Source organism: Antennarius striatus, chromosome 1 (assembly GCF_040054535.1).
Source record: "Antennarius striatus isolate MH-2024 chromosome 1, ASM4005453v1, whole genome shotgun sequence".
Classification (NCBI taxonomy): Eukaryota; Metazoa; Chordata; class Actinopteri; order Lophiiformes; family Antennariidae; genus Antennarius; species Antennarius striatus.
In genome coordinates this window covers 30,870,222-30,897,083 of record NC_090776.1, presented here as the reverse complement: position 1 = coordinate 30,897,083, position 26,862 = coordinate 30,870,222, and the positions used below count along the sequence as shown (strand labels likewise).

Sequence of the window (26,862 nt, the reverse complement as noted above, 5' to 3'; positions counted from 1 at the left end):
CTAACCAACACTGTGAAGTAAAAACGACTTTATACTTTATAAAAGTATAAATATTAAATACTCACATAATTCATCCAACTAGTTTTCACCGTCACTGTCATTAGCTGTGCTACACGTTACTGGAAATGGTGAATATCTTCTAATTCATAATAAAAATGTACATCCACAAACGCGTACAAAAGCAGCTTTGTTCTAGTTTTTAGTTGTAGTCTATTTTATCACTACATAGCCCATAATCCATTGCTGATTTATCACGTGATACTGACGTCACGTTTTTACGATGGTTTTACGACTTTGTGAAGCAGTTTCTGGCGTAACGTACCGTGGTTTAGCTCAAGCCTCGTATCCCAAACACTTCCCTCTGTGACTGTAGCAGTTCAACAAAATGTTCAATAAAAAGCCCCGGCGGAACTTTCGACAGAGGAAATGCAACTCGAGCGACGAAGAGGACAAGCAGAAGAACAGCGGAGGTGAAGAGGAGGAAGAGAACGCTCAGGCTGTGGTTCACAAGCCGTTCAATCTGGCCCAGGGCCGCGGGATCTCATGCAGCTCCAAGCGGGAGGCGACGCCTCCCAAAGCGGGCAGTAGTGACGGGGAAGATGCGGAGACATTGGAGGCTAAAGAGGAAGTAGACGAGAGAAAGAAAGGCAACTATTCGATTAAGAAGAATTCAAACTCCATCCTGAGTTTCTCTGAAGACAAAGAAGGTAAGACTATTAATCTCTGATGGGAAACTCGTGTCATGCTCAATAAACAACCATTACAAATGGCTGCTGTAGACCATCTATCTTCACAACTATTGCATTTTACAGTCCTATTGTAAAAGGTGGATTTTGTTTCAGTCCTTTTCCCATGGCAGGTGTAACGAACGAATGAGAAACGTTAACAGAATAATTTGTTGATTCTTTAAAAAAAAAGGTAGCGACGCCTCAAGCCCTCGACCACCTTGTCAAATGTGCAGACAGATGTCACGTAAGAAGCCTTATGTGACCTCAGGGGGAAGCAGCAGTCAGTGTGAACGCTGGTGGGGATGGTCATTTGTGTGGTAGGTTGAAGGTTTTGCTTTCAAGATCTCTGCTTTACTTTTTATCGTTCAGCTGAGGAACCAACATTTAAACTGAAGAAGTCCTCAGAGAAAGCCGTGGTCTTTCAAGTTAGAAAGAAGGAGGTTTCACATGCTAAGGCCACCCAGCATGCAGGTGCGTACTTCACTGGTTCATCTTATAAATAATGTATTCATGCTTTTAACACACTGGCAGGTCACTATGTTCTATGTGATGCGTAAAAAAGTTTGGTTATATATACAGTATATAAAACTGTTTTGGCTCAACTTCCCTTTTCCACTTCCTGCAGGAAAAAATATCGAACCACAAGATTATGACAGTCAGACATCCCCATGTGCTTTGCAACAAAGTGATCACAATGAAGGTGATGACAGTGACAATGACAATGATGATGATGGTATTTCATCTTCCTCAGTCAGCTCAATGTCAGACACCAGCATCTCTTCTACTAAGCTGGGTATGTGTTCTCTCTCTAGACTAGAAGACAAGCGAAAGTGTGTTTTTGGGTTTTTTGATTTAATCCTTGGAGATGGTTATTGATTTGTGTTAGAGAAAGAACAATCAGCATTTCTGTGTTAAGTGTACTGCATACTTTTAACCAATATTCATCAAATTCACAATGGATATCAGTTTGCCTTTACGATACTTCAAGTGTAGTTGCTTTTTTAAAAAAACCATGTACAATATTGGCCTTCTTTTTATGATGTTACCAGATCAAATTCTACATCTCTTACTACACTTCGATCAAAAGAACATACAATAGGATTTAGTGGTTTTTAGTGATGATATTTTAGATTCCAACAAGCTTAATACCCCACACACCTGTCTGTTATATGGTATACAAAACTCTAAGTGACACTCAGGTAACATAAAAATATGACAGATCCTCTTAGGAGTGAGCTTTTTGTTTAATGGTCTGTGTGTAAGCCTGGTTTTAATGGTCTGTGTTTGTTGTTGAAACACAGCGTTGTGACATGTTGGGCTCCACGGGAAAAACAGATGTGTCATAGACTGATCGATTGGACTCATTTGAGGAAACAAACCTAAACTAAATATGAGTGGTATCAAACTTTCTTTTTGGAATACCTAATGAATGTTAAAGGATGTGTCTTTATTTCGGTTTTCCAGTGTTGAAAAGCCAATTCTATTTTCCTGTTTACTAGATTCTGAGTGGTGTTTGTGCATTTCAACACTTTTTTTTAGCGATATACAAAGTGTTTCTCGTGAAAACCTGTATTTGTGAATCTGTTATCTGTCTTTATAGTGATTATTCCTAATGCTGAAGAGATCCAGGCAGCCAGGAAAAAGCGTCGTGCCACTCGAAGCCAGAAAAATTTCATTCCGCTGGATAGAGATGGCCAGAGTTCTGCTGGTAGCACCCCTGATCACTACAGCAGAGAAGATGATGAAGACAGGGTTGAAGATGTTGATGAGTCAGATGATCACGAGAGAAGAATTCAGTTTGCACCACGATCAAAGAGCCTCAGGGAGAGAATTGCTGAGAAAATTGGTATGAGAAGGGGAGAACTGGTTGATCGAATTACAAGGTTGTGCATCAGACTTATGGAATGTGAGGTGTGCTATTATATATGCTTGTGTGTAATCCAGGAGGGAGTGATGACAGTCTCTCAGGAACTGATGAAGAAGAACAGGAACTTTGGGAGGAGACACAAATCGAGAAGGGAGTCAAGAGACATCCAGGAGGACGGGTAGGAAGGACATTTTTCCTCTAAAGGATTTTTTTTTCTATCACTCTTTGATTTCTTGTTCCATTTAGTGGCTGGCAAACCTTAAATGGGAGGACAGTCTTTTTATCTGAGGGCATTAGCCTTATTGAGTATACCTCTCCCTCTCTACTATAGCCTTGGCATCTTTCATCCTCCTTTATTCTCCACAGAGCCCCTCTGGAAGTGAATCCAGCAGCTACAGCAGCAGCAACATCAACAGGCAAGAGAAAAGACAGAAGAAGGCTTCAGCGAGGGTCAGAATCCCAAAGACTCTTCCTCTGATCAGCGTCACAATGGTCAAGAAAAAAATCGCTGGGAAGTAAGTTTCTTATTGTTTTATCTGCCTTGATATTGCAACACATCACTGTTTCACAGAAGACTGATAACATTCATGAATGTAATAGTGGCTGACATACCTTTGTGTTGAAATAATGTTATAATAATGTAATAATGCTTCCCAAAACTTTTATTCCTGTGTCTTTTTTATTATGTTGATTGTTTGGTATTCCTGGCTTGACACCTCTTGTTGATATTTATTTTTTTGCTCTAGACTAGATTCACTAAAGGAGGTTCACAGAGCACGGCAAGCAGAACTGAGGAGGATGGAAGGCGATGTTGAGAATGCTAGCAGCTCTCTAGAGATTCTGGCAGAATGCTCTTCAGAAAGCCAGCTAAAGTTTTACCGGGCTATGACCTTCTATGTCCACAACCTGGTGGAGTGTTTACGGGAGAAGGTGAGGAATTAATAATATTAATAGTTTTATAACATAAAGCAAATATGTCGTATAATTGATGTACAGTTAGGCCTCAGCTTACTAATACAATTGGTTCCAAGAGATTGTTTATTTATTTATTTATTTAATTTGTTTAGCACATGTTCAGTACGAGTACAAAAACTGTGCAAGGTTTTTGTACTCGTAAGCTGAGTTGTTTTTAAGTCATTATTTATTAAATGTCAATCTATAATCACCATTGAGGTCATTTAAATGTCATTACTACTCTAAATATGACAATGTTATTCCCTAAGACTTGCTAGAAAGAATAATAGGACATAAAAACAATTAAATAAAATAGAACCGTAATGTAATTTTTACATCTCTACCTTTGTTGAATGAATTTTGTCCTCTGGGGTTTAGAGGCTGAGCCATGCTTTAGTCCACGGAGGTATTCCGCCACACTTACATGAATGATGCACTGATGCGCCTCTTTGTAATCATGCCACTTTATTCTTGATTACTCTTTTTTGTTTCCAGTAAGTTTCTCAGTTAACTCAACCAATAATTAACATCAAATAGCAAAACATTCAGTGTTAGCGTCAGTTAATGCTTCTGGGTAGAAACCTAACCTGGCCAACATTGGTTCCCTACATCGTTTAGCTCCTACAGGGGGACAACCCCATCGATAATTAAAACAATATGAATTAACAGGCAGGTTGTGACAGAGTTTTCTTACTGGTGGTATATAGTCTACATTTCTGGCACTAACTTTCAATCCGACTCGAATTACTGGCCGCCACAATACATTGTGTGTTCGTTCTCTGCCCGGAAGTTCACAGATTTGGATAAAACAAGGACAAGATGCTGCAGATGAAGTGTTGACAAGAAAGCCACATGACATCCGACATCAGAGCTAACGGTTCACTTAGTCTTACGAGTTATTCTGACAAGACATGTGAAACCTTAATCTATGGGGTGTTAATGCTACGCTGCTTGGTGTCGCTTTTGCTGAGGGGAACTACAGTAGTCAGACATGGGGCATGGTTGTCCGTATCTACGAAAGTTCCTAAGTCGAATGTTCATATCTTGAGAACTACCTGTATAATAGAACATTCAATCGTGTTTTCACAAGGATGATAGCATGTCTGCATGTGTATACTTACAAACACTGTTTGTTTTAGTTAGTTTTTGTAGTTTTTAAAGCTGGTTAGCAGTTTCTGGGGTCACCTTTACATATTCCATTTTATAAAGATTATTCATGGTAATTTTCTTACTTGAGAAACCTAAACTGATGTGTTTGATTGTTGCATCTACAGGTTGTTGAGATCAACTCACTGGAATTGGAGTTGCACGTTCTGTTGTCTGACCAGATGGGAGTGCTGTTGGCACGGCGACGTCACAGAGTGAAGGAACAGTTTGACCATCTGCAGCAGCTCAGCTGTTAGTAACACGTGTGGCTGTATTTGTGATTAAAGTCCAGACAAAAAATTTATATGAGCTATATTCTTTCATCTTACCTTTTTTGTTAGGCACAGATGATCAAAGTGGAGATTCAGCCAATGGAACACAAGGGTCAGTGAATGTAATTGATTCAAATTGGTCTAGATGCAAAATTCAGAAGTTCTGCCAGTCAATTTTTAATTTTCATTGTGAAAGAAAATCTGTGTTATGTATTAGAAACTTGTGATTGTATTTAGAAATGTGCACAAAATAAAATAATCCCTGTAAAAGTATTGCAAAAAAGAGGTATTTACAAGCTGTGTGAAACTGGTATTCTACTCTTCACGTGTATGTAATGTTTTTTGGAATGTTTCAGCAAAGAAGATAATGATGTTAAAACTGAGGAAGATTTTGATATACCTGATGACACACAGCTCTCAGCAGAAGAGGATGATGAGCTGCAGAAAAAGAAAGGCGAGGAATTCATTCAGTTCAGTCAGCATAGAGTTTCAACCGAGGCATCCGGCTTTCATTTTAACAAGCCAATGCAGAAAACTTCTAGGCTACTTTCTGGTGTCTACTGATTGCTTTGTTGCTGATGTTTAACTTTCCTTTCATGTTTCTGTCTGCCTCTGTAGCTGATATCCTGTTGAGGTCCCAGGTAGTATTTTCTGACGTCCAGGATGAGTTCTGCGATGTTAAGAAGATTCTGTGCCACTTTGAAGAATGGAGAGGATCTTATTCTGAATCTTATCACAACGCCTACATCTCTCTGTGTTTACCCAAGTTGTTGAACCCAATCATAAGACTTCAGTTACTGCCGTGGAATCCGCTGGAGGTAATTGTGGAAATAAATCTAGTGATTAGCTCATACATACATTTGAAATTGCATACCTAATACAATTTGTGTGTTCTAGGATTCCATACAAGACTGTGAAAACCTTCCGTGGTTCACAGCCGTTGAGACCTTTTGTCACGGTCATGGCCATGAGGAGCTGGAGGACACAGACAGGCAGACACTGTGTACTGTTATAGAAAGGAATGTCCTACCCAAAATGACAGGTAATGAACACAGACCCACGCTCAGTGACTCTCCTCTTTGTTTCATGTGGAATTGTACCTATCCTGTATTATTCAAAGAATTTGACATATATTCAGTAATTCTAAACACAGTATGGGGCTATTCATTGTCAGGTAACTACATTAATATTGTACAAAAAAACCATGATTTTATTGAATTGTTTGGCATTTCGAAACCAGTGTTGTCTGGTAAGACTTTTCTTTTATACATTACGAGCAGGAAACCGTGGAAATTCCACGATAAAGCAGTAATATCAGAATTCATACCAAACATATGAAAACAAATGTATTGGTATTATAAACCAAGCTCACCCATCACAGAGTTCTCTCACCAGCAGGCAGCACATCCTGGTCTGACCTAGAACTGGCGGCGTCGTCTTTGGCGAGGAATGTGAATGAATGAATAAATAAATAAATATATAAACTTTATGACTCAGAAAGAAACAGACAATCTAATATTCAACTGTTATCAAGGCTGGAGCTGTTATACGTCAGAAAATAGCCGGTTTTAACTCCGTCCGTCCTGTGTACATGTAGACACGGGTCACACATACACTGACGTCACAGTGGTTTTCGTCGCAGGGAGACGCCCCCCCGGATGGACAAAGTTTTGGTTACAGCGTCCACACAAACAAAGAAGACCCGGCGTTTTCAAAAAACTTTGTCCAGCGTTTTGGTCCTGGATATCTGCGTTATCGTGTGAACGAAAGGCGTAACTAACAAAAAGACTCGCTGCCCGATGTTCTTACGCCATATTGTTCACGGGGTTCCTTCTGGCAGATGGGCCGTGATTGGTCGGGCAGTGGTGGGTGGAGTTAAAACGTGACAGAGTGAGTTTATTCAAATAGATAGGTTGGGAGATAGTATTTCAAGGCTTAATCAAATGATGTACATGATTTCCCTTGAGAAATTAGGTATGTACTGTTTTCTGTACCTTCACTTCATCAGTCTGTTGAACACAAATATATCAAACTACAGACTCTCTAAAGAAGAATCTTTTTGTTTCAGGCAGCCTCCACACATCAACCCACAACTGTATAGAGAGAGCAATCAGTTCAACACAGAGCATAACTGAGCGCTCTGTCCCTGACCTTGTTCTCTGAACCATACCCTGTCTGTGTCTTTCTTCTGCTCCTGAGCTCCACCAAACCCCATTATCTTGTGTTTTTGGTCTGTCATTTCTTTAGCTTACGTGGAGCTGGCATGGGATCCCGTATCTCGTCAACAGACAGACTGTCTGTCTGATATTTGTCACAGATTGAAAGAAGACTATTCCATCTTTGAAGGGGAACAGAGTAAGCCAGTGAAGGTAAAGTCAATGCTTACTGACAATATATTTATATTCTGTAGATAATTCTCAACATGGAAATCATTCAACTTTGGCAACTATTAACCCTCAAACAATAAAACAGACGCTTCATGCTGAATTGTAGTGCTTAAAGTTTCATAAAGAAAGCTGTAGCATGTAAAAAAATACTGTTTTATTTATCATATAAACAATGTGTACACATTTGTGTTAACCATGTTCTAATATGTCCCCTGCAGGCATTCATAGAGGCTGTGATCGGCCGATTGAGGAATTGTGTAGATGAGGATATCTTCATCCCTCTCTACCCCAAAAAGTCAGTTCATTTTCTTCCCCAAGTCGATACAGTGGTCCCTCACTAGTGGTGCCTTTCGTGGCCTCGCAGTTTTGAGGTTTTGTTTGTGCAATTTTCCATGCTTTTTTTTTTTTTTACAGTGCAATGTGTTCAGCATCCTGCATGTTTAAACAAGAGAGGAAAATGTGAAACTGTTAATGCCTGTCTGACAAAACTGTATAAAATAGTAGTGGTGGGTTTTACAGCCTGAAAACATCCATAATAATTGTAAAAAACAAAGCTGACTACTTTGCGGGTTACTTTTTGAACTTAATTCCTGCGATTAAAGAGGGACCCTTCTATTTGAATCAGTAACACGGAGAAAACAAGCTATTTACTGTTATAGATGTTCAATATTGTCTGCAAAGACATTTGTTTTCTTGCGCAGCATACAGAACGGCCTGAAAAACATCTGTGCTCAATTATTCTATGAAATCGTAGATCAGAGACCTTGAATTTGCACTTTTGTGAGATCATGTCAAGACAACATTGTTATTTTCTATCCAGGTTTGTAGAAGACCGGACGTCTCCTCAGTGTCGCTTCAGGGATCAGCAGTTCCTGACGGCCATCAAAGTACGGCTCTATATCATCATTTTTTTAAAAAGAGTTCCTGAGTGGTATACTTTGTCTCGTGTTAAATATTCTCGCTCAGTTTTTAGTCACTCATTTTGTTCTTCACCAGCTGTTAACGAACATGGGGAAATGGGATTTGCTGCTTCCTGAGGTTGTGTTGAAGGAACTGATGTTGGACAAGCTGCTGAACCGATACCTGATGATCACCCTCTGCAGTCAGACTTTGCACAGTATTGTTGTCATGGCATATAGAAAGGTGTTTGCATTTCCTATTGTTGCTGTGTAATGTGTGTGTTTGTGGCTTTTGGGAGTTTGAAATGGTTATTGCTCTGGTGGTTTCTCTTGGTTAACCTCACGCTGCTTGTCGTCTTCTTTCCAGATTGCAGGTAGTCTGCCGCTCTCTTGGCTAAAAGGAGAGACTGTCTGTTTACCTCAGCTTCACAATCTAAGAAACCACTTAGTTCAGAAAGTTCACACCATTTGCAAACAACAGCCTCCTGACGATCCAAACACAAGGTGAGTTTTGTTAACAAAACAATATGCTTACATAATTACTGTGGGGTCAACTTGATGACAATGAAGAGTTCAGTAAAAAAGACCCGTAAATATTTCAGCTTGCAATGCCTTTAAGTTTACCTATTATCAGCCAAGATATTGCTGTCATCCACTTTCAAACCTTTTTGTTTTTAAGGGTAACAATGTTTGATTTTAGATATTCACCGCGGACAATACTGTGTTTTGTTATCAGTTCTTTTGTTTTTTGCAATAGACCATTATTATAAAACATGACCAAATTTAATATGAACAGCTGATAAAAAAAATCCTAGAAACATTATTTGGAGCTGCATTTATCATAATTTAGATTTGATGAGACGGTGTTTTGATAATCCCAATTTTTTTGCGCCGGTACTAAACAGTGCCATCAAAATGCTTGAATCTTACTTTATTGATTGAAATTTGTTAGGATGTTTAGTTACATGTTGAGCTGCGAGCAAATGACCTAAATGTTACATAACCACCTGTTCCTGTCATATCAAAGTGGAATTAATGTTCCTTTATCCCAATAGATTCACACAGATGTGACAACATTCCTCTAACCCAGATTTGATTGCCCACTGTAGGTCTGCTGTGGTTGAATTGCTGCAGATTTTGAGCACAATCCGGTGTAATGACTCCATCATGGCTATAGCAGAGAAATACCACTATGAAGATGTCATCTACTCTCACCAGCTGCTAAACCAGGAGAATGACTGAGCTACAAATATGATGGAGTGGAAGTTCGATCAGTAAACACAGTACAGTGGATTTTTGGAGAAAAGAACATTGTGCAGCAGGAGAGACACTGAATGTGTTTAACATTGAGGAAAAGGTGGTTTAATAATAGCACACAGGAAACATGAGCCATTAGAGCAGTCTTGATGAATAGCCACCGCTCAGACCAGCACAGAACACAATTACTACATTAACAGCAGTGTGTGGGAAATGGTTTCTTCTATTTTGTCATTTGTACAGAAAATAAATGTATTTTTATTAATAAATGTATTTCATGAATATATCAAGTTGTATTCAGATTTCCTGTGGTGTTAAAGGACATTTACAGGGAACAATGGTTAGACTGCCATCATTTTTTTATTAAGGGAGGGGTACCAGCAATTTTGTCAGTGTTTCTATGTCTAATATCTGTAAATATCTAGTCACTATTCAATGGAATGATACAAAAAAAAACTCCACAGAGGATTGCTTCAGTGATTATTACCACTCAGCTTTTTAAGGAAATGTTCTGTAAACAAACTCAAACACACGTGTTTAACACATTTCCTAGAAAAGTGACACATTGGGCAAGTAGAGCACAATGTAAGCTGTGTAGTAGCTCACAAACCTGATGCATACAGTAAATGCATTATGAATATTACTGATGTGTTTTCCTAAATCTGAGGAAGACAAAAGACATTTTGACACAAGCGGAACTGGCTTTATTTCTGAGGCTCAAACAAAGCAAAGCACACCAAAACAAAACCCTACAAACGTCTTGTCGTGCACATAATGCTCAAACAGCAGACGTGAGAACACCAGCTGGAGGTCGACATCACCTTGTTGATTCAACTATCCCGGTCCTCAGGAGAGAGACCTTTCAAAGAAACCTCAAACCTTTCACACAACAGCTAAGGAGAACCCTTTCACTTGCAAGAAGAAACGTGTGTTTTGTGCACAAACAGCTTTATGCATTCTCTGGCTGGGCTCAAATGCAAATAGATGTTAAATACCAAGAGATGGAAGATTTAGTAAAGGTCCATCTAATAAACCAAGCGGTTAGAGTTTTTAGGCAGTGAAAGAAAGACATGCTGGTTCATGCACACACAGGAGGCTGTGAGAAGAGAACAACACAGGTCCAGCTACTACGTTAGTGTCACTTAATAAAATCCTTGTGCAGGAAACACTACTGCAAGTTACACAAACAATGCTTCTACAGACTGGAGAACTTTTACTTTCTAACACTGATACAGAGAAAAGTATTTTCAGGTGAACTCATTCTTAATATGAGTAACGTTTTTGTCTTCAGTGTGTTTTGATAATTCAATTAAAGTAATAATGGTGTTAGTGGTGAATCAAGTTGGACCCATTTAGATATTAGTGTTTCTTACGGTCTTTGGTTGGGAAACACTGTTGGAGTTATGTCATTTTTCATCAGCGGGGGTGAAAATATTTAGATAACAGAGAACTGGATGCCATGTTTGTTAAGGCGGTCGATCAGCGTAGTTTTTGCAAAAACAGCTCCTGGAGTGTAAACACCACCGCTGCACATAGAAAAAGAAAGAAGTCAACTGAAAACATAGAATATCAAATCACATTCATAGAATTATGGGTGTTAAACCACCACATTATAAAAATTAAAAAATACAGTGATAGTAAGTACAGTAAAAGTTTTTATATCTGATGCATTCCTGTATTGTATGTAATTATACTACAGTATATTATACTATGCAGAATTTTGTAGGTGTGAATATAAGTAGAGTTAGACTATGTGTGACTCTGCGAGGAGCTGGCGACTCTTTCAGGGTGTAACCTGCTTCTTCCCTGAAGCCAGCTGATACCATCTCCTCAGAACCTGAAGACCGTTTGTCTCCAACACAAATGACTGAAAGTTTAACCTCTTGTGGCCAAAATTACCTTCGCAAAGTTTACAAACAAAAGATAAATATTTGTTTGTTAAAATTTCTTTCCACCATTTTTTCATTGATACATGAAAAAATATCAAAATGACCCCATCTCAAACTTTCACCCTAAATTTAGTTTTTTAGTGGGTCTCTGAAAAGGATGCCTTGTATTATACTTGTGCTACCAAACCAAAATAATCTGTTTTAATTCCATTCTTTAATACCTAAATGGTAAAAAAAGAAAACTTTACGATAAAACTAATCTTAATTTCATCGTTTATTCTGGCCGTGTCATCAAACATGCCCAACATGTCTTCATCAGAGCACCAATCCAGAATTTTTTTGCAAACTTTTTCCTTTTGGGTATTTGGCATTGAATTTTTTTCTTTAACTTAGCATACCTTCATCTGCTATGAAGCTCTAAACACAGGTGTGTAAATGACCTGGATCAGGTATGAATCAGATGAATAGTTTCTTAGGACTTGCACACAGGGACATAAAACATGTTGCAACATTTACACCAAGTCCGATGATCAAAAACGTTCCCAGGTGAGCCCACTGCTTTTAGCCTTTCTATGATAATAAAACAGCATTTATTGATTGATATGAGCAATCATACTAGCTCCATGGATATGCACGTAAGGGCCCAGTTTACAGAATGGCTTTATCTCCATAAAACTAAACAAAAAATGAGTGAACAAGCACCAGGCCTTGAGCTACAGTAACTGAATAATGCAGACACACTGCTAAGATACAAAGTTCCAAACTGGCTTATCAGAAAAAAATGTGGTTCAGTGTTAGTACTTGGGTGTGAAGCCTGAAAGTAGATGTGGGGTGGAATGACTCACGTCTTGGGCAGGGCTGTGGGCTCCATGAGGACTGTTAGAGCAGCTTGTACCATAGCAATGGGTGTGGCCACATATCCACACTCTAACACAAACAGCAGAGAATTAAAATAACATTAGAAAAATCATGGAAGGCCTTAAACAAAACAGGACAGACTACCTGAAATTATTTATGTAGGCTAGACAAACAATGACAAGCCTTCAACAGAGTTCAGGAACCAACTGATATAGGATTGACGGGCCTCTGGTGTGCTGAAGCATCCGTTTGCTCTTCATTATACTCAGGTTTTTATTTACCTGGCCCCTGAACCAGCGTACGGATCTTGCCATCAGGTTTTCCTTGGGAAGGGTCCTGCCCCTCCATGTAGCCTACTCCATAGAAGGCAAACTGGAAGGATGATCCTTCCATCTAAGACAAAAAGGGAAACGCCAAGTTACACAAATCGGAAAACATCAGATTCCTAAGACACTCCAGAAATATGATGTCTTTCTCACCTGCTTTCTACTCGGCCCAGCCTTGGAGAAAAGTCCAAAAGAAAAAAGCTCTGGGTGCTGAGGAGGACAAGCAGTAAACTTAAGGACCAAAACATTCCTGAGAACACAATCTGTACTCTGATAAATAGCATTATGTTGTATGAAATGCATGTTGTGTTTGTTTACCTTGATGAGCAGGTTGCGTCCAAAACTGAACTTGACTAAGAACCAGAACAGCATGCCAACAAACATCAGCTTTATAACATTCATGATTCCTCCTATTCCTGCATACGCTCCATATTGAACCTGCAACACATTGATCAACGCGTCAAAGACCACCTCAAGCTGAAGTCTGTTTCTGCAGTGATCCTGTACACCAATAAGTTACCCTGTCTGCTAGTTAGATCATCCTTCTGATGACCTTATACACACAGACAAAAAACAAGACAAGAATGAGGTCTGCACCCCATCAGACTCCAAAAATGAGTTTTAATATCTGAGGGACAAAGAGGACCAACACCACCAGTGATTTGTTTGTCAGGTCTAATAGAATTAAGATGAGACTTGACAACAAATTAGCAGGTTTCAGGAACATTTCTTTAGCTGTCCCTTAATTTGTGCAACATTAGTGAAAAATGAACACAAAGACTGAATAAAGAAAATGACAAAATAAATTGACAAACAATTATGAACAGACCGGAGTGGCTTGATATTCCTCCATCAGGTAGCGCTGACTTCTCTTCACAACAGATGGATCAGAACCCATAAAGGGAACTGTATACTGTTGGATGTCATCACTGAAGAACACTGATCCCCTACACACACACACACACACACACACTTTTAATGGCATACTAATGTGTGGGATTTAAGCTTTAGACCAAAATTGTCAAACATTTACAGAAAAACTGTAAAATCAGCTTTTTGTGGACAACTGCACCAACAGAGAGTAGTGACAAGTTGGTTTATTACATGGGGAATAGCCTAAATGTGTACACTGGGCTCTTGAATAGTTTTTAATCCTATTTAACAAAAATGGTGGATGATTGCTGTATTGCAGTCGGGACTTTTAAACTATTAAACAATGATGTTTGTGTTGGACCCCTCACATGGCTCTCCTGAGAACAACCCTACCATTCAGCCACGTGATGCCTGAACTTCTACCAAAATGTGGTATCATTGGTGAAAAGCATTTTTTAAAATACATTTCCATTAGTCATACCACTTGAGGAGATTTAAAGATCTTTACATGTTTTTTCTTTTACAAGAATTTTTTCCCCTATTTTGAATTTTATTATTAAAAGAACACTATAGTATTGTATTTGGTTAGGATTAACCCAGAAAGACTAGTGGCCAACACATTGGCAGCTAATGTGGATCCTGATAATTGAACATCGTTTATGTAATCCTCCCAACTTTTCATATTGATCCTTTACTACCAGCTTTCTCATATAACAGAAATGAGACAAAATTCAGAGACTTTGTTTGTCAGCAACAGGGATCAGTAGCCCACAAACCTGCGTTTAAGTTTAGTGCCAACGGTAGGGAGAGGTTTGTGATTAAACTGCCTTCTGAGACTCTGGAGCTTCTGACCGTCAGCGAACCCGTAGACAGCGGACTGCCATGTGCCATCGTGGATACACCCACCCTGACAGAGAGGAAACACAACTGACTGATGAAAGCAAAAGGAAACAATGCACCAGGAGCTGGATTTATGTATCATAGCTTACATCAGGTCCTGCTTTGACAGTCAGGTAACTCTCCACTGCAGATAGCGTGCCTGTGGAAGAGTGTCAATGGCTAAATCATAAATAGTAACAGCTCAGCACCAGGAGGAGGGGGCGAACAGATTCCAATCACATTTAATAGAGAAATGGTCCTTGGACTGAAGAAAAGTTCGCCTTGATCCGAGTCAAACAATTTCAGAACGCCCTTCCAGGTTTTAACCCTTCTGTGTTCATTCTGTGTACGTGGGTGTGTGAGAAAGTGGATGTGTGAATACCTCTGAACTGGTCTCTGGTGTAGACGACTCCCATATCCGCAGGTATGGAGTCAAAGCCACAGCTTCCAACAATGTACACGCCTTTTTCAGCTGCCTGTCTGTTGTAGTTCAACTGCATTCCCTCCAGAAACTGAGCTCAAACAAAAACACACATAAAATATGTAGAATCACACCAAAAGTGCTTATAGAGTGCCCATTAAATTATACTGAATTAATTATCAAGTAGGGCGGCACGGTGGTGCAGTGGTTAGCGCTGCCGCCTCACAACACGACAGCCCCGGGTTCGAGTCCCGCTCTGTGTGGAGTTCTCATGCTCTCCCCGTGTCTGGGGGGTTCTCTCCGGGGTCTCCGGCTTCCTCCCCCCTCCAAAAGCATCCGCTTTAGGTTGATTGGCCGTAGGAATGAGTGTGTGTGTGTGTGGTTGTATGTCTGTGTGTGGCTCCAGCTCTCCGTGACCCGCTGCGGCGGATACAGCGGTGGTGATCTGAAGATGACTGACTGACCAATTCTCAAGTATTGATTGAAGACATTTGTGGAACTTTATCAACAATGATACGGTAGAAAGACACAGCAATTTTTTAATAATAAAAAAAGTGTGTTTCTTCGTCAATAAGATTTCTGTCTGGAACGGTGCAAGAGGTGGGGCGTGTAGCTAGACATTTAGAGGAGTCATGAGGATGAAAAATGCTGCCTAAGAAAAGTCGAACAAAAGTTATGCTATCAGAATGCTCACTGTTTCCATGAGGCACGCTGCATTAGACGGTGTAGCATCTGACCGCGAGGGAAAACTGCCGTCATGCAGCCAAGTCAGATAATTTGGTCTCAGGCCACAGCATGAACTCCAGCTGCTGTTTGTGTAATCCAATCACAAACAGCAGCAACGCCAAATGTGAGGAGATCTACAGGTCATCCATTCAACGCCCACCAAAAACATTCAGGTGGAGACAGATGAACAATATATTTCTATGAAAAGTTGATCAACGCAAGACCAGTTACACAAAATTAAAAAATTACTAATACATATACAGTCAGACTGGGACATCCCCTTGACCTACTTTCAGGGTAGGTCAGGGTACCCTGAAAGTAGTACCTGACTAGTGCATAGACTAGTGCATAGGGAGAAGGCCAGTGTGCGTAAGTCCATAGATCAAAGCTGGTGCATAGGTAGATCAAAGCACCAGCTTTGATCTATGGTCTTACTCACACTGGCCTTCTCCCTCGTCTTTCTATCTTATCAAGTTCCTGAGTGTACAAAAGTTGAATTTGACCTTGACCTACTTTTCTCAAGGTCAAGGTCATCATCTCATCTTCATCCCCTTTGCCACCTGAGTCATGTGCTTTTTGTTCCATCTTTCCATCTGAACGGTTGTGCAGATATTCGGTGGGAGGACGATCACACAGACACTGACATCACAACACATCACCGCTTCGCGGGATTTAAATATCAACGGATACTTTTAATCCATTTAATGAGTAAAGTTGACGTGTGACTTACAGTGTGCCACACTAGAAAAAAGAAACACGCTCAAAAATGGACATACCTGAGGCTCTCCACTGATATCAATATGGTGGGCTCCATTCTCCACACAGGCTTTGACCACAGGCTCGCCATAGAACCTATACTACACACACACACACACACACACACACACACACAAATAAAACACAGTTCTCATTACCATTACATCAACAACCTTGTTTCCACCTGCTTGTAACTTTTAAAATCATTCTCCAAACATCCTAGGATGATCTGTCCAAGACCCCCAATCTTATGAATGCACAAGACACAGCCCCCCCACAGGATTTCACACAAACGTTTCGCTGCCAACTTCAACGACATTCCTATTTTAACCAACCTGGCAAAAATCTGCTGTAAACCAAAGTACTGGTTACTGTAGTAGAGAACGTGGTTCAGTGCAAAAACGTAGACGGGGCATAGGACACCAAGGAGTGGAGAAAACCTACTCTGTACGCCAACTGCAGCACAGTAACACTGATTGTATGCTGTGAGACAGAAGCATTCATTGTGCAAATCAAGACTGCTCTGTGTGTGTGTGTGTGTGTGTGTGCGACAATTAAGCAACAGAAGACAGAAGAGTTATACTGTATGTGGCTATGCCGAGCTACACCAATGGCAGAGTGAGTTTTAAATCAAATCAATTTAAAAAAAAACTTCCCCAAGGGGCAATTGAAAGCACATTAAAGTAGGATAGGTGTCAAACATAGTGTAAACAGTGTATACATAAAAAATATACAAATAGTTAAATGATAACAAATATGAATGTAAACCAGTATATAAAATTAAATTAAATTAAAATTAAAAAGAATGTTTATGTTAAATAATAACTTTAAACCTTTTAGTTCAGAACATAATTTGTTTAAAACCTACTGGGTTGGTTAGTGAGTTGTGTGGTTAGTGAGTTGTGTGGTTAGTGAGTTGTGTGGTTAGTGAGTTGTGTGGTTAGTGAGTTGTGTGGTTAGTGAGTTGTGTGGTTAGTGAGTTGTCCCATGTCCTTGGTGTCCTACTCCTCATCTATGTTTTTGCACCAAACCATATTTTCTCCTACAGTAACCAGTATTTTGGTTCACACCAGATGGCTGCATGCAGGAGTCTAGAGGCGTTTAAGGTAAAACTGTTTCAGACATTTGAAAAAACGAGTTCTGCTTCACACACACACACACACACACACACACACACACACACACACACACACACACATCTACTTACAGGCCCCACACAGTTGAGAACAATCACAGCTTGTTTGCACATGGCTGCCAGGGAGTCTGGTTCTCCTACATCCGCCACAATGATGTCAACCTCTGACCTCAGCTCCGGCTTACCTGGACAGACACACACACACACCTCATAAGGAAAGATTGCTCTAGTGTCCATCCATCCATTTTCTGCCGCTTTATCCGCCGTAGTGGGTCACGGGGAGCTGGAGCCTATCCCACCTGGCATAGGGCGTGAGGCGGGGGACACTCCTGGCACAACGCCAGTGCGCTGCGGAGCCACACAGAATGACAGACAACCACACACACACACCATCACTCCTACGGGCAAGTGTATTTCAATCAAAATGTTTGTTCACCTGTCTCAAACAAACTGTCATCAGTCACACTGGTAAATACAAACAGTTATTAATCCCAGGTGTAAAGAGCTGAATATCATATACCTGTATACCAATAGCAATAATGATAATAATAATAATAAATTGAATTTATAAAGCACTTTTTCCACATATATTCAATATATAAGAAGGCAGTGCAATTCAGAAATGTGTAACCAAAACCAGACAAATGGCCTTTTCAGAGTCTACCAAGTGTCTGGATGTCTGGTGCAGCCCACAGGCTGGGTGTGTGCTAAATGGATGTGCACTGCACAGCCAGCAGGTATGTTCCATCAGCTGTTGCACAACCTCTGAAGAGGAGGGGGCAAAAGAATGACTATCTAATCCTCTGGAAACTCATGTCACTGTCATGACAGAAGAACAGATCCCTGGTTTTGATAGTTATTTATGGAGTTATTTTCCATGCCTCAGTGTGTTGCATGAATACCAACAGACGAGCTGGAAAAAGGCAGCATCAGTAAACATTTGTTAAACATTCCACAAATGATTTCATTCAGGCAGATGATATTTCTGTTCCTGTTAGAAATAATTCAGGGATGAGACGTCCAATAGTAAACTAATTCCCAAGCAATTTTTATAATTAACAAGTAAAAATGTATTTAATTATTACCATCAATCGAAACAATTATGCACAACCCTAATTGGTCTTTTGAATAATGAAATGCCATTATGTCTGCTTAAAGTTAACTATAAAAAAGGTATAGATTTAATAAGTTGAAGTTAAAAATGTTAAGCTAAGAATTATTTCCTACAGATGTCCTTTTCAAACATGCATCATGTCCTTCCCTGAAGACCCCCACTGTAATTGACTGGGGTCCCTCCGGACACCGTTCCTGCTGGTGACTGACTGAGTAAATCGGTTGTCAGTAATCAGCTGAAGGGCCTCGTTAGCTCATCACAGCCGGATCAGGTGAGACGATAAGTGAAGCTGACCGAAGTTCAGGGCTTCAGGTCTGGGTGGTTCACAACGGATCAGGATCGGTGAGCCGGTCTTGGACACACCAGTCTGTCAGCGAGTCCACAAAACCCGTCTAGTAGCGCGACTCCCGGGTCTTCACACGGAACAGGACCGCAATTTACAATTTTAAAAATGATCCATTTACTTAAACCATCTTGGTCGCAACAATTGTGACTTCCTCTAACGGGACATACCGAGGAACCCGGCGGCCTGCTCCAGAACTTTTTCCAGCTTCTGCTTGCTCCTGCCCGCCACGGCCCATTTCAAAGCCCCGTTTGGACCTTCGGAGACCGTCCGAGCCACCTCCTCTACAACAAACTGTCCAGTGAACCCAGAGGCTCCGAAAATGACCAGGTGGTACGGCCTGCTGGAGCTGGTTTCAACGCACACCATCGTGACAGCAGAGAGACTGGAGGACCGCACCGTCACACCTCCACCTCTACGGCGGACTGACGGCAGCGCGCAAGGCTGCGTGCAGTCCAGAGGCGCGTCCTTATCTACTTCCGTAGCAATATTGTGCTAGTATGCTAATACCTAAAGAGAGTGGTTATTTCTAGGTAACTGGACAGTCATATTCAGTGGCGATTTAATATATTTTATTATTTTTCTTGATAACCTTTAAGATAAAAAAAATCCAACCAATTTCCACTTTTTAACATTAATATTTCATATTATCACAGCAACTTCCTGGAGTTTCTCTCTCTCTCATTGGATATCACGTTAGTCGCATGGTAATTACGTCATTCATATGTGCCCACAAGTTACGACCGCACGAGAGATGCAAATCGTGGGGTCAGGATTCGCAAGATTCAATGTCACAGAATTCCTACGTTCCTGGCGGATAATACCCACACCAAACCCATAGTCATATCTGGAAATACAGGAGACATTTCAAAAAGGTGCGGCCGTATTTCTCTCCATGAAATGTCATCGAATACATTTATTTGTCGAAGTATTAGCGTTTTGCTAGCAACGTTGATGTTGTCAGTACAGTGTTAGCATGTTGTTTAATACAGCCTTGTAACAAAGTTACATACGAACGGTTCTACTGGGATCTTTTTCCGAGCTGATGTCTGAAGTGCAGAGTAAATGCAGAGTAATCGATAGTGAAGACGTACGGAAGATGAGAGAACCGTTGTACTTTCTTAAGGACATAGCCCCCCAGTGTGGGAGCTGAGACACGCATTCATAAAATGCATTGCGATTAATAAAATCATGCAGAATATTGAAATCTGTCGTTTACATTTTCACTCACTGTATAGATTTTTATAGATATTCTAGATAAACAAGTTATCTACTGGCACATTGTCTGGTACTGCGATATTTGTTGTCTAAATATTACCTAGAAATCACGAAGGAATGATAACAGATGGACAGCAAAGTTTGTCTTTTTTATGTCATTTTAACATATTTTTGTGTCTTTTCTCTCAATCTCAATCCCTTAGTGACCCAGTCCCTTTTCTGTCGTTACAGGCCCAGTTGTACACCATGTCTGCTCAGATTTGTAGAACCATGCGCTCCGTTTGTTGCCACACCATTAAAAACAGATCTTTTTTGCACAAAGCCGTATTGCTGCATGTGGCTCCCTCAGATCTCTGTGCTCCTTGGGCTCCTGCGTGTCATAAAAGGCTCTACAGCTTGGACAGTCTCTTTTCGGGCCCTGGTCGTCCAACACTTGGTACGAGCTCTCAACAGGCTTGTGCAGAGAAGACATCCGCCTCCTCGTCACCCAGAAACCTTTCTACTGTGGCTGTACATGTAAGCCTCTAGCCTAGGACTTTCTTGAGTTTGTGCTGTAAACTGAAAAAAACAAGTTGATGAAAAGACTAACAGTGGTTGTTAATGTACTGTCAGCTGTGTCACACGTTTCAATTGTTTTCAATCTCAATGTGCCGTCTCCAGGACCAGCATCCTCCTCTAAGCAGATATGACTTTCTTGACCTTGGGGAGACAGAGGAGAAAATAAGGCATGCAAAATCCTGTAAACATAAGAGATATTTAATAGTGGATCCAGACCTGGCTACACTTGTTACAGAGCACCTGAGACCTAAGGATGACAAAACAATCATCTTTGAATGTAACCCAGGTATTGAACACTTGATGTACAGTATGAATTTCTTCTGTGAGCTTGTGTGGTGTTGAATTTTCTTTTATTTTGGCATAATCATTGGAAAACTGAATTTATTGTCTGTTACAGTGAATACTTTGCTGTTATTATTTATTTTTATTTTTTTATTATGTTTTGAAGGCCCTGGGGTGTTGACTCGGACACTGCTAAATAATGGAGCTCAGAGAGTTATTGCTCTTGAAGGGGAAAAGCTCTTTCTACATGGCCTAAAGGTAATGGAAACATCTCTGCATCAAACAACGTCGTCCTATGAACAGATTTTTGGTTTCTGGAAAAGAGAAAGATGTCATCGCAAGCATCAGGAATGGTTGCTAAATCAGTCATTTTAAGAATTATAAATTAAGCACATGTTGAGGTTTTAACATTTGTATTGATTTATTGTCACACATTGCATTCCAACTTTCTGAAATTGTGTTTGTAATTATTGTTGTCTATCCAATCGTTTGTGTAGCAATAAATGTTTTATATTTTGTATTGTAGGATTTGGAAAGGCAACTTGATGGTCAGCTGGAAGTAGTTCACTGTAACTTCTTTAGGCTAGACCCCCTCGGCTGTGGACTTTTTAAACCCCCCACCAGGTTTTCTGAGAGTCTTTTTACTGACCTGGGAATATCAGAGAGAACCTGGACGGATGGTGAGAAAAGATACTGTCATGTTGCAAAATCTTGTTTATACACATTCAAATGCATAAAGAGATTGGCTATAAACCAATCCCAGTTATTTCTTAACGTATTGCTGTAATACTGTTAAGTTTGAACTTATGTTCAAAATTGATTGGTAAAACAATTTCAGTGATGCAGAAATTTTATTTAGCAATGTTTTTACTATTGTTCTTGAAAAAAATCCCATCGAATCAGTGTAATAACTTGACCCAGAATTTTTTTTTAATCAACAATGATTTGCAGAATTATTTCTGTTCAATGTATACCGTAATTTACCATCCCTCCCTCTAAATTGTCTTTTGATAATCTGCATGTCCCTCTAGACATCCCGGGGAAGGTTTTTGGTATCCTACCACCGCACAATGAGCGTGGCTTGCTGCTGAAGATGGTTTATTCTTTATTTGAACAGCAGTCTTTCTACAAATATGGAAGACTGGAGCTCAACCTCTTCATAAGCGAGAAGGAATGCCTGGTAAAACAAGAGCTTAAAACCTTTAAATTATATAACTAATATTACAAATCAAGATATTAAATGAATTTATAATTTGATTTTTTTTTTTCTGTCAGAAATTATTATCACAGCCAGGTGACATGGTGAAATATAGAGCCTTTAGTGTCCTCTGGCAGATGGCTTGTGACATTTCACTATTGCACAAGGTAAAGTGTAAGGCAGTGCATTATCTAAATGTACTAAATATGTAAAAAATGAAGAAAATGGCATCTTAAGACTGTTTTGTGTTACGATACTTGTTCTATGAAGTTAATGCATTCAGTAGATCATACCACTAAAATGTCAGAACTCCCTAGTAGACAGTTTGCTACTTTGTCATCCTTTGCGTCTTTGTGTCTGCAGGAGCCCCGGCAGTCAATAGTGATGTCTTCATCCAGGGCTAAGCAGGTAAAGAATACAGGCTGAACAACTAAACACTGTAAAGTTGATTGGTATTGTCATTTGGAAACAAAAATATTTCCCCGTGTTCCTTTTTTCTTTCAGCGTGCCGTAGACAATTTTTGTCTGGTGCGTCTGCGACCACGTGCTGATCTGTTTTCTACAGGGCTCACTCCTTCCAATGCTACAGCTTTGCTAGTGATGGTCAAACAGTGTCTGGTGAAGAAGAAGAGCAAGCTCATCGACAAGCTCAAGTAAGCAACCTACTCTATTCATGCCTTTAGGCCAGATAACGCATGAAACCATGCCAGCATACAGTACACATAAATGCTGCTGCAGTCATCCTTTAGCTGCCCTTCACTGAGCTCAGGTTTACAGTACAGTAGTAATATTGTGCAGTGGTGACGTGAGGCTTTTGAAACTGGAATCAGAGGACACAGCAAAGCAACAGATGCTGGGCCAGCATTGTCTCCTTGCTGCTGGAACCCCCCTACACTCCAGGAGCTGAGTTTTTGATTTGTGGACCTCATTGTGTGCTTGTGTTTCATGTCGAGTGACGCTGTCTATGTTATTGCTATTTGACCAAATGGTAACCTAAACTCATTTACATTTGATTGAAGAGCTACAGAACTCATCATCTAAGGCAGGGGTGTCAAACGCATTTTCACCGAGGGTCACATCAGCATTTTGACTGTCCTCAAAGAGCCAGAAGTAATTACAAACATTACAGTTGCACAGGAAAAACTATGTTTGCCTGTTTCTCTGTTATAGCATAAAATCTTGAAACTTCATCCACCAAGGATCAAACTATTCAAGTGAATAAATAAATCTAACTTCAAACACTAGTTAGGACATTAACTTTGTTCAAAACGTTTTTGTCAGACTTAAAATGGGCTGAACTACTGCATTGTGGGAATTGTAGTTTTGGCCAAAGCACACTTTTGACCTATTTGTTTTTAGACACTCTGACCTTTTATGCTCTCGCGTGCCGCGTTAAATGATGTGGCGGGCCACATTTGGCCCCCGGGGCCTTGAGTTTGACGCATGTGGTTTAAGGAATCATTTGAGCATTTTATTACCACAAAAACAACAGACACTCAGGTTCACATGGTGTTCTGTGTATGTTGCAGTCAGCAAATCGGCTGCGTGGGAATGGCTTTTAGTGGAACATTAAAGTCCAATCTCCCTGAATAATTACATCCCACGAATCGGTGATGTACTGTAATTGTCAGTGTTTGTGTGTTTGTTCGTCCTTCCGTTCGTCCACCAAATATTTTCTCAACCATTGCAGATAGAAAGATGAAAAAAAATCCTCTGGCATAAATCAAAGCTAGTGCTTTGATCTACAGTCTGAGATATTTTCTATCCTGATATTTTTACACATATCTCAGGAACCGGATAAGATAGAAAGACGAAACAAAGGGCGTTATATTCACGGAGACAAGGGGATGAAAATTAGATCACAACCTTGACATTGAAAAACTAGGTCAAAGTCACATTTTCACTTTTATACCTGTTTAGGTGCACATCTCTAAAACCTAATAACAAATAGAATGCACCAGTTACATGTTGGATCTTGGGTCTTTTAATGACCCCGACCTATGAAAGTAGGTCATGGTAAAATTTTGAATTCAGGAGTGTCGCAGGATGTTGCAGTCTTTTGACTGCCTAGTTACAAGATGTTTCAGTTAACGTACCGTTTGACCTCATTTGCTTTTGGTTTATTGATGTCTCTTCTTTTTTCTCTTCCTTTTTTAAAAACTAGCCTGTGGTGTCCAGATAGGGGAAGTGAGCTGTTATCAGAGATGGGCATGCGAGAAGACATATTGACAGGCCATGTGTTCCCAGACGAGTATCTGCGGTTGTTCCTGCTGATGGACAAGAGTGAAGACTTTAGACAGAGCTGGCTTTACAGGGAAAATTTAGAGAACACAGGAAGAATGGGTTGGACCTAAATATTTACTGACAGGTAAAGCCTATCATTAAAAAAAAAAAAGAATTAAATCAAACACATACATGTATAATATAACAGTAAGTGAATAAAAGGTTTGCAACCTGAAGTGGAAACAAATGGAAGACAGTCATAGACTGAATGTCAGAGCAAAGAACATTTTTTTCAGCTTCATATGCTTCACTATCAAGAGGATAGAAATGGGTTAAATCAAGTACAAAAATGATGTATAGACACATGGTAACTTCAAATTCGTTGATAAGTTGTGACAGCTACCCATAAAACAACCTAACATATAACTATTACAATTCTCCAAACTGATGTCTGTACCGGAGTGGACTCTGTCATTGTATAGCGCCAAAGCTTGTATATTTTTTATATTAATTGTAGGTGCATAAACTTGTCTAATGTATGAAATGTCTCGTTTTATGTATTTTTTAAGCAGTGTGTTGAAAGTTGAAACTAATCAATAAAAGTCACAATTTTCATGTACTGTGTAATAATAATGGGGAAATTGGTCTTTTTTCAATGGAAGTCCTTTGAATTATTTATTCTTTTTTTCCTCGGACAGATTAAGTAGCACATCTTGCCCACTTCTTTTTTGCAAAAGCCCTCAAAATCGGACAGACTGTGGGAGCATCTCCTGTGCACAGCCCTCTGCAGATCATCCGACAGATGTTCAATCAACGGGATTCAGGTCGGGACTCTGGCCGGGCCAATCAAAAGCCTCAGTCTTATTCCGGTGAAAAAATGAACTTATTCCATTCTTTTGGTGATTTAAATGTGTGCTTTGGCTCATTGTCGTACTGCAAGATGAAGTTCCTTTTCATCTTCAGCTTTCCAAGGCCGAAGATTCTGTGCCAACACTGACTGGTATTTGTAACCATTCATAATTCACTCCACCCTGACTAAGGGCCCGGTTCAAACTGAAGATAAGCAGTCCCAAAGCATGATGCTGTCACCACCATGCCTCACTGTTGGTGTTCTTTTGGTGATGAGCAGTGTTGAATATTCTTGAAGTGGTTAGTCGGGCTTCCTAGGATAAGAGATCAGCGGCTCCATCCTCGGGAGTGTGAGCTGACGGTGGGATCCGTCAGCTCACCCCCTGGTCACTGCCGAGGCACCCATGAGCAAGGCACCACGCCCCATACAAGCTGCTCGACTGAGAGCACCACAAAGTCGCTGCCTGTCATTGCCTCCCTCTATGTGCTAACCACATGCTTACTGGCACCTGGTGTGTTGTGTGTTTGTTCATGGGCCTCTACACAATATTGTATGCAAGTCTAACACACATACTGTATATGTGTATGTATATGTGTATATATATGTAATGTACGTATGTAAATGTATTGCATGTATTGCCTGAGTGAAAACATAACTTCCCTGTTGGGGACAATGGAGTTTCTTCTTTTAAGATGAGGCTTCCGTCTTGCCACCCTACCCCATAGCCCAGACACATGAAGACGGGAGATTGTTGTCACATGTACTACACCGCCAGTACTTGTGAGAAATTCCTGCAGCTCTTTCAGTGTTGCTGTCAGCCTCTTGGCAGCCCTCCCTGACCAGTTTTGTTCTCGTCTCATCAATTTTAGAAGGATGTCCTGTTCTTCGTGATGTCACTTTTGCGCCATATTTTTGCCCCCTGATGAAGACAGTCTTCACTGCATTCCATGCTATGTTTAATTCCTTGGACGTATTTTTTTAGCCTTCATCTGACTGATATCTTTGAATAATGAGATCCCTCTGATGCTTCAGAAGCTCTCTGCCGACCATGGCTTTTTCTGCAGGATGTAGGTTACAAAAATGTCAGGAAACCTTACTAGAACAGCAGAACGTTACTTTGGGTTGATCAGAGGAACTTCAAGTGGTGACAGGTGTGTGTCAACTGCAATTTAGTATGAGTTTGAATGTAATTGGTTAAATCTGAACATAGCCATATCCCCAGTTATTTTATATTTGATATTTTTCCCTTTAAAGGTTTTAGTTTATTTTTCAATGGCATTGTAAAGGTTATAGGTCACATTAAAGGCTGTGCAATTGCTTTCCTTGCTGTCATTTTTTACCTCACAAAAACCTGACATTTAGTCAGGGTGTGTAGACTTTATGTCCACTGAACTTCTAAAATTTGTAATGAACGTAATGACAGGGAAATATTCTGAAATACATTTTTCTACTAACAAGGTCATTTGGTCAAAGTAAATAATATCTGGAGTTGATTTGGCTTCAGAGTTTGGCAGACACACCATATACAATATAAGGTAATGTGGTTTGGACACTCCAATATTTCAGCTTTTCTAATTGTAAATTGACAGTCCAAACGGTATTTTGTGACACCATCAACTGAACAGTCAATACATGCAATCACCAAAGTTTGTTAGTAACGCTGCTTGTCTGCAGAGTATCTGGTGAAGCCATCAACAGGTTTG

General features: G+C 40.1%; 3 protein-coding genes across 6 annotated transcripts; 2 read left to right on the top strand and 1 right to left on the bottom strand.

The window, feature by feature from the left end:
• The first annotated feature begins 147 nt into the window (after positions 1–147).
• Positions 148–10,047, top strand: gcfc2 (GC-rich sequence DNA-binding factor 2). 2 transcript variants are annotated; one of them, XM_068325837.1, is made up of 19 exons: positions 148–707; positions 919–972; positions 1,098–1,199; positions 1,354–1,521; positions 2,329–2,574; positions 2,673–2,773; positions 2,962–3,110; positions 3,342–3,525; positions 4,824–4,947; positions 5,037–5,079; positions 5,324–5,421; positions 5,586–5,785; positions 5,865–6,009; positions 7,215–7,336; positions 7,573–7,649; positions 8,175–8,241; positions 8,351–8,497; positions 8,621–8,757; positions 9,363–10,047. In XM_068325837.1, exons 1-19 carry the CDS (start codon positions 386–388, stop codon positions 9,493–9,495), a joined length of 2,619 nt encoding a protein of 872 aa, XP_068181938.1. In that variant the 5' UTR covers positions 148–385; the 3' UTR covers positions 9,496–10,047. The 2 variants fall into 2 exon arrangements, with proteins under 2 accessions (XP_068181938.1, XP_068182017.1); XM_068325916.1 differs by lacking the exon at positions 919–972 and having other exon boundaries at positions 150–707.
• A 144-nt stretch (positions 10,048–10,191) lies between these two features.
• LOC137603084 (saccharopine dehydrogenase-like oxidoreductase) lies at positions 10,192–19,283 on the bottom strand. The gene is made up of 12 exons (XM_068326329.1): positions 19,001–19,283; positions 17,446–17,558; positions 16,259–16,339; positions 14,718–14,847; positions 14,446–14,495; positions 14,233–14,363; positions 13,413–13,530; positions 12,902–13,021; positions 12,737–12,793; positions 12,539–12,650; positions 12,245–12,326; positions 10,192–11,036 (listed from the first exon to the last, which is right to left on the bottom strand). Exons 1-12 carry the CDS (start codon positions 19,197–19,199, stop codon positions 10,946–10,948), a joined length of 1,284 nt encoding a protein of 427 aa, XP_068182430.1. The 5' UTR covers positions 19,200–19,283; the 3' UTR covers positions 10,192–10,945.
• A 264-nt stretch (positions 19,284–19,547) lies between these two features.
• Positions 19,548–26,429, top strand: tfb2m (transcription factor B2, mitochondrial). Of its 3 annotated transcripts, XM_068326206.1 has the most exons (11): positions 19,548–19,705; positions 20,280–20,564; positions 20,709–20,892; positions 21,055–21,146; positions 21,415–21,568; positions 21,920–22,068; positions 22,164–22,253; positions 22,450–22,494; positions 22,591–22,739; positions 24,251–24,454; positions 25,008–26,429. In XM_068326206.1, exons 2-10 carry the CDS (start codon positions 20,295–20,297, stop codon positions 24,438–24,440), a joined length of 1,323 nt encoding a protein of 440 aa, XP_068182307.1. In that variant the 5' UTR covers positions 19,548–19,705; positions 20,280–20,294; the 3' UTR covers positions 24,441–24,454; positions 25,008–26,429. The 3 variants fall into 3 exon arrangements, with proteins under 3 accessions (XP_068182307.1, XP_068182223.1, XP_068182139.1); XM_068326122.1 differs by lacking the exon at positions 25,008–26,429 and having other exon boundaries at positions 20,252–20,564; positions 24,251–24,965; XM_068326038.1 differs by lacking the exon at positions 25,008–26,429 and having other exon boundaries at positions 24,251–24,964.
• Positions 26,430–26,862: the final 433 nt, after the last annotated feature.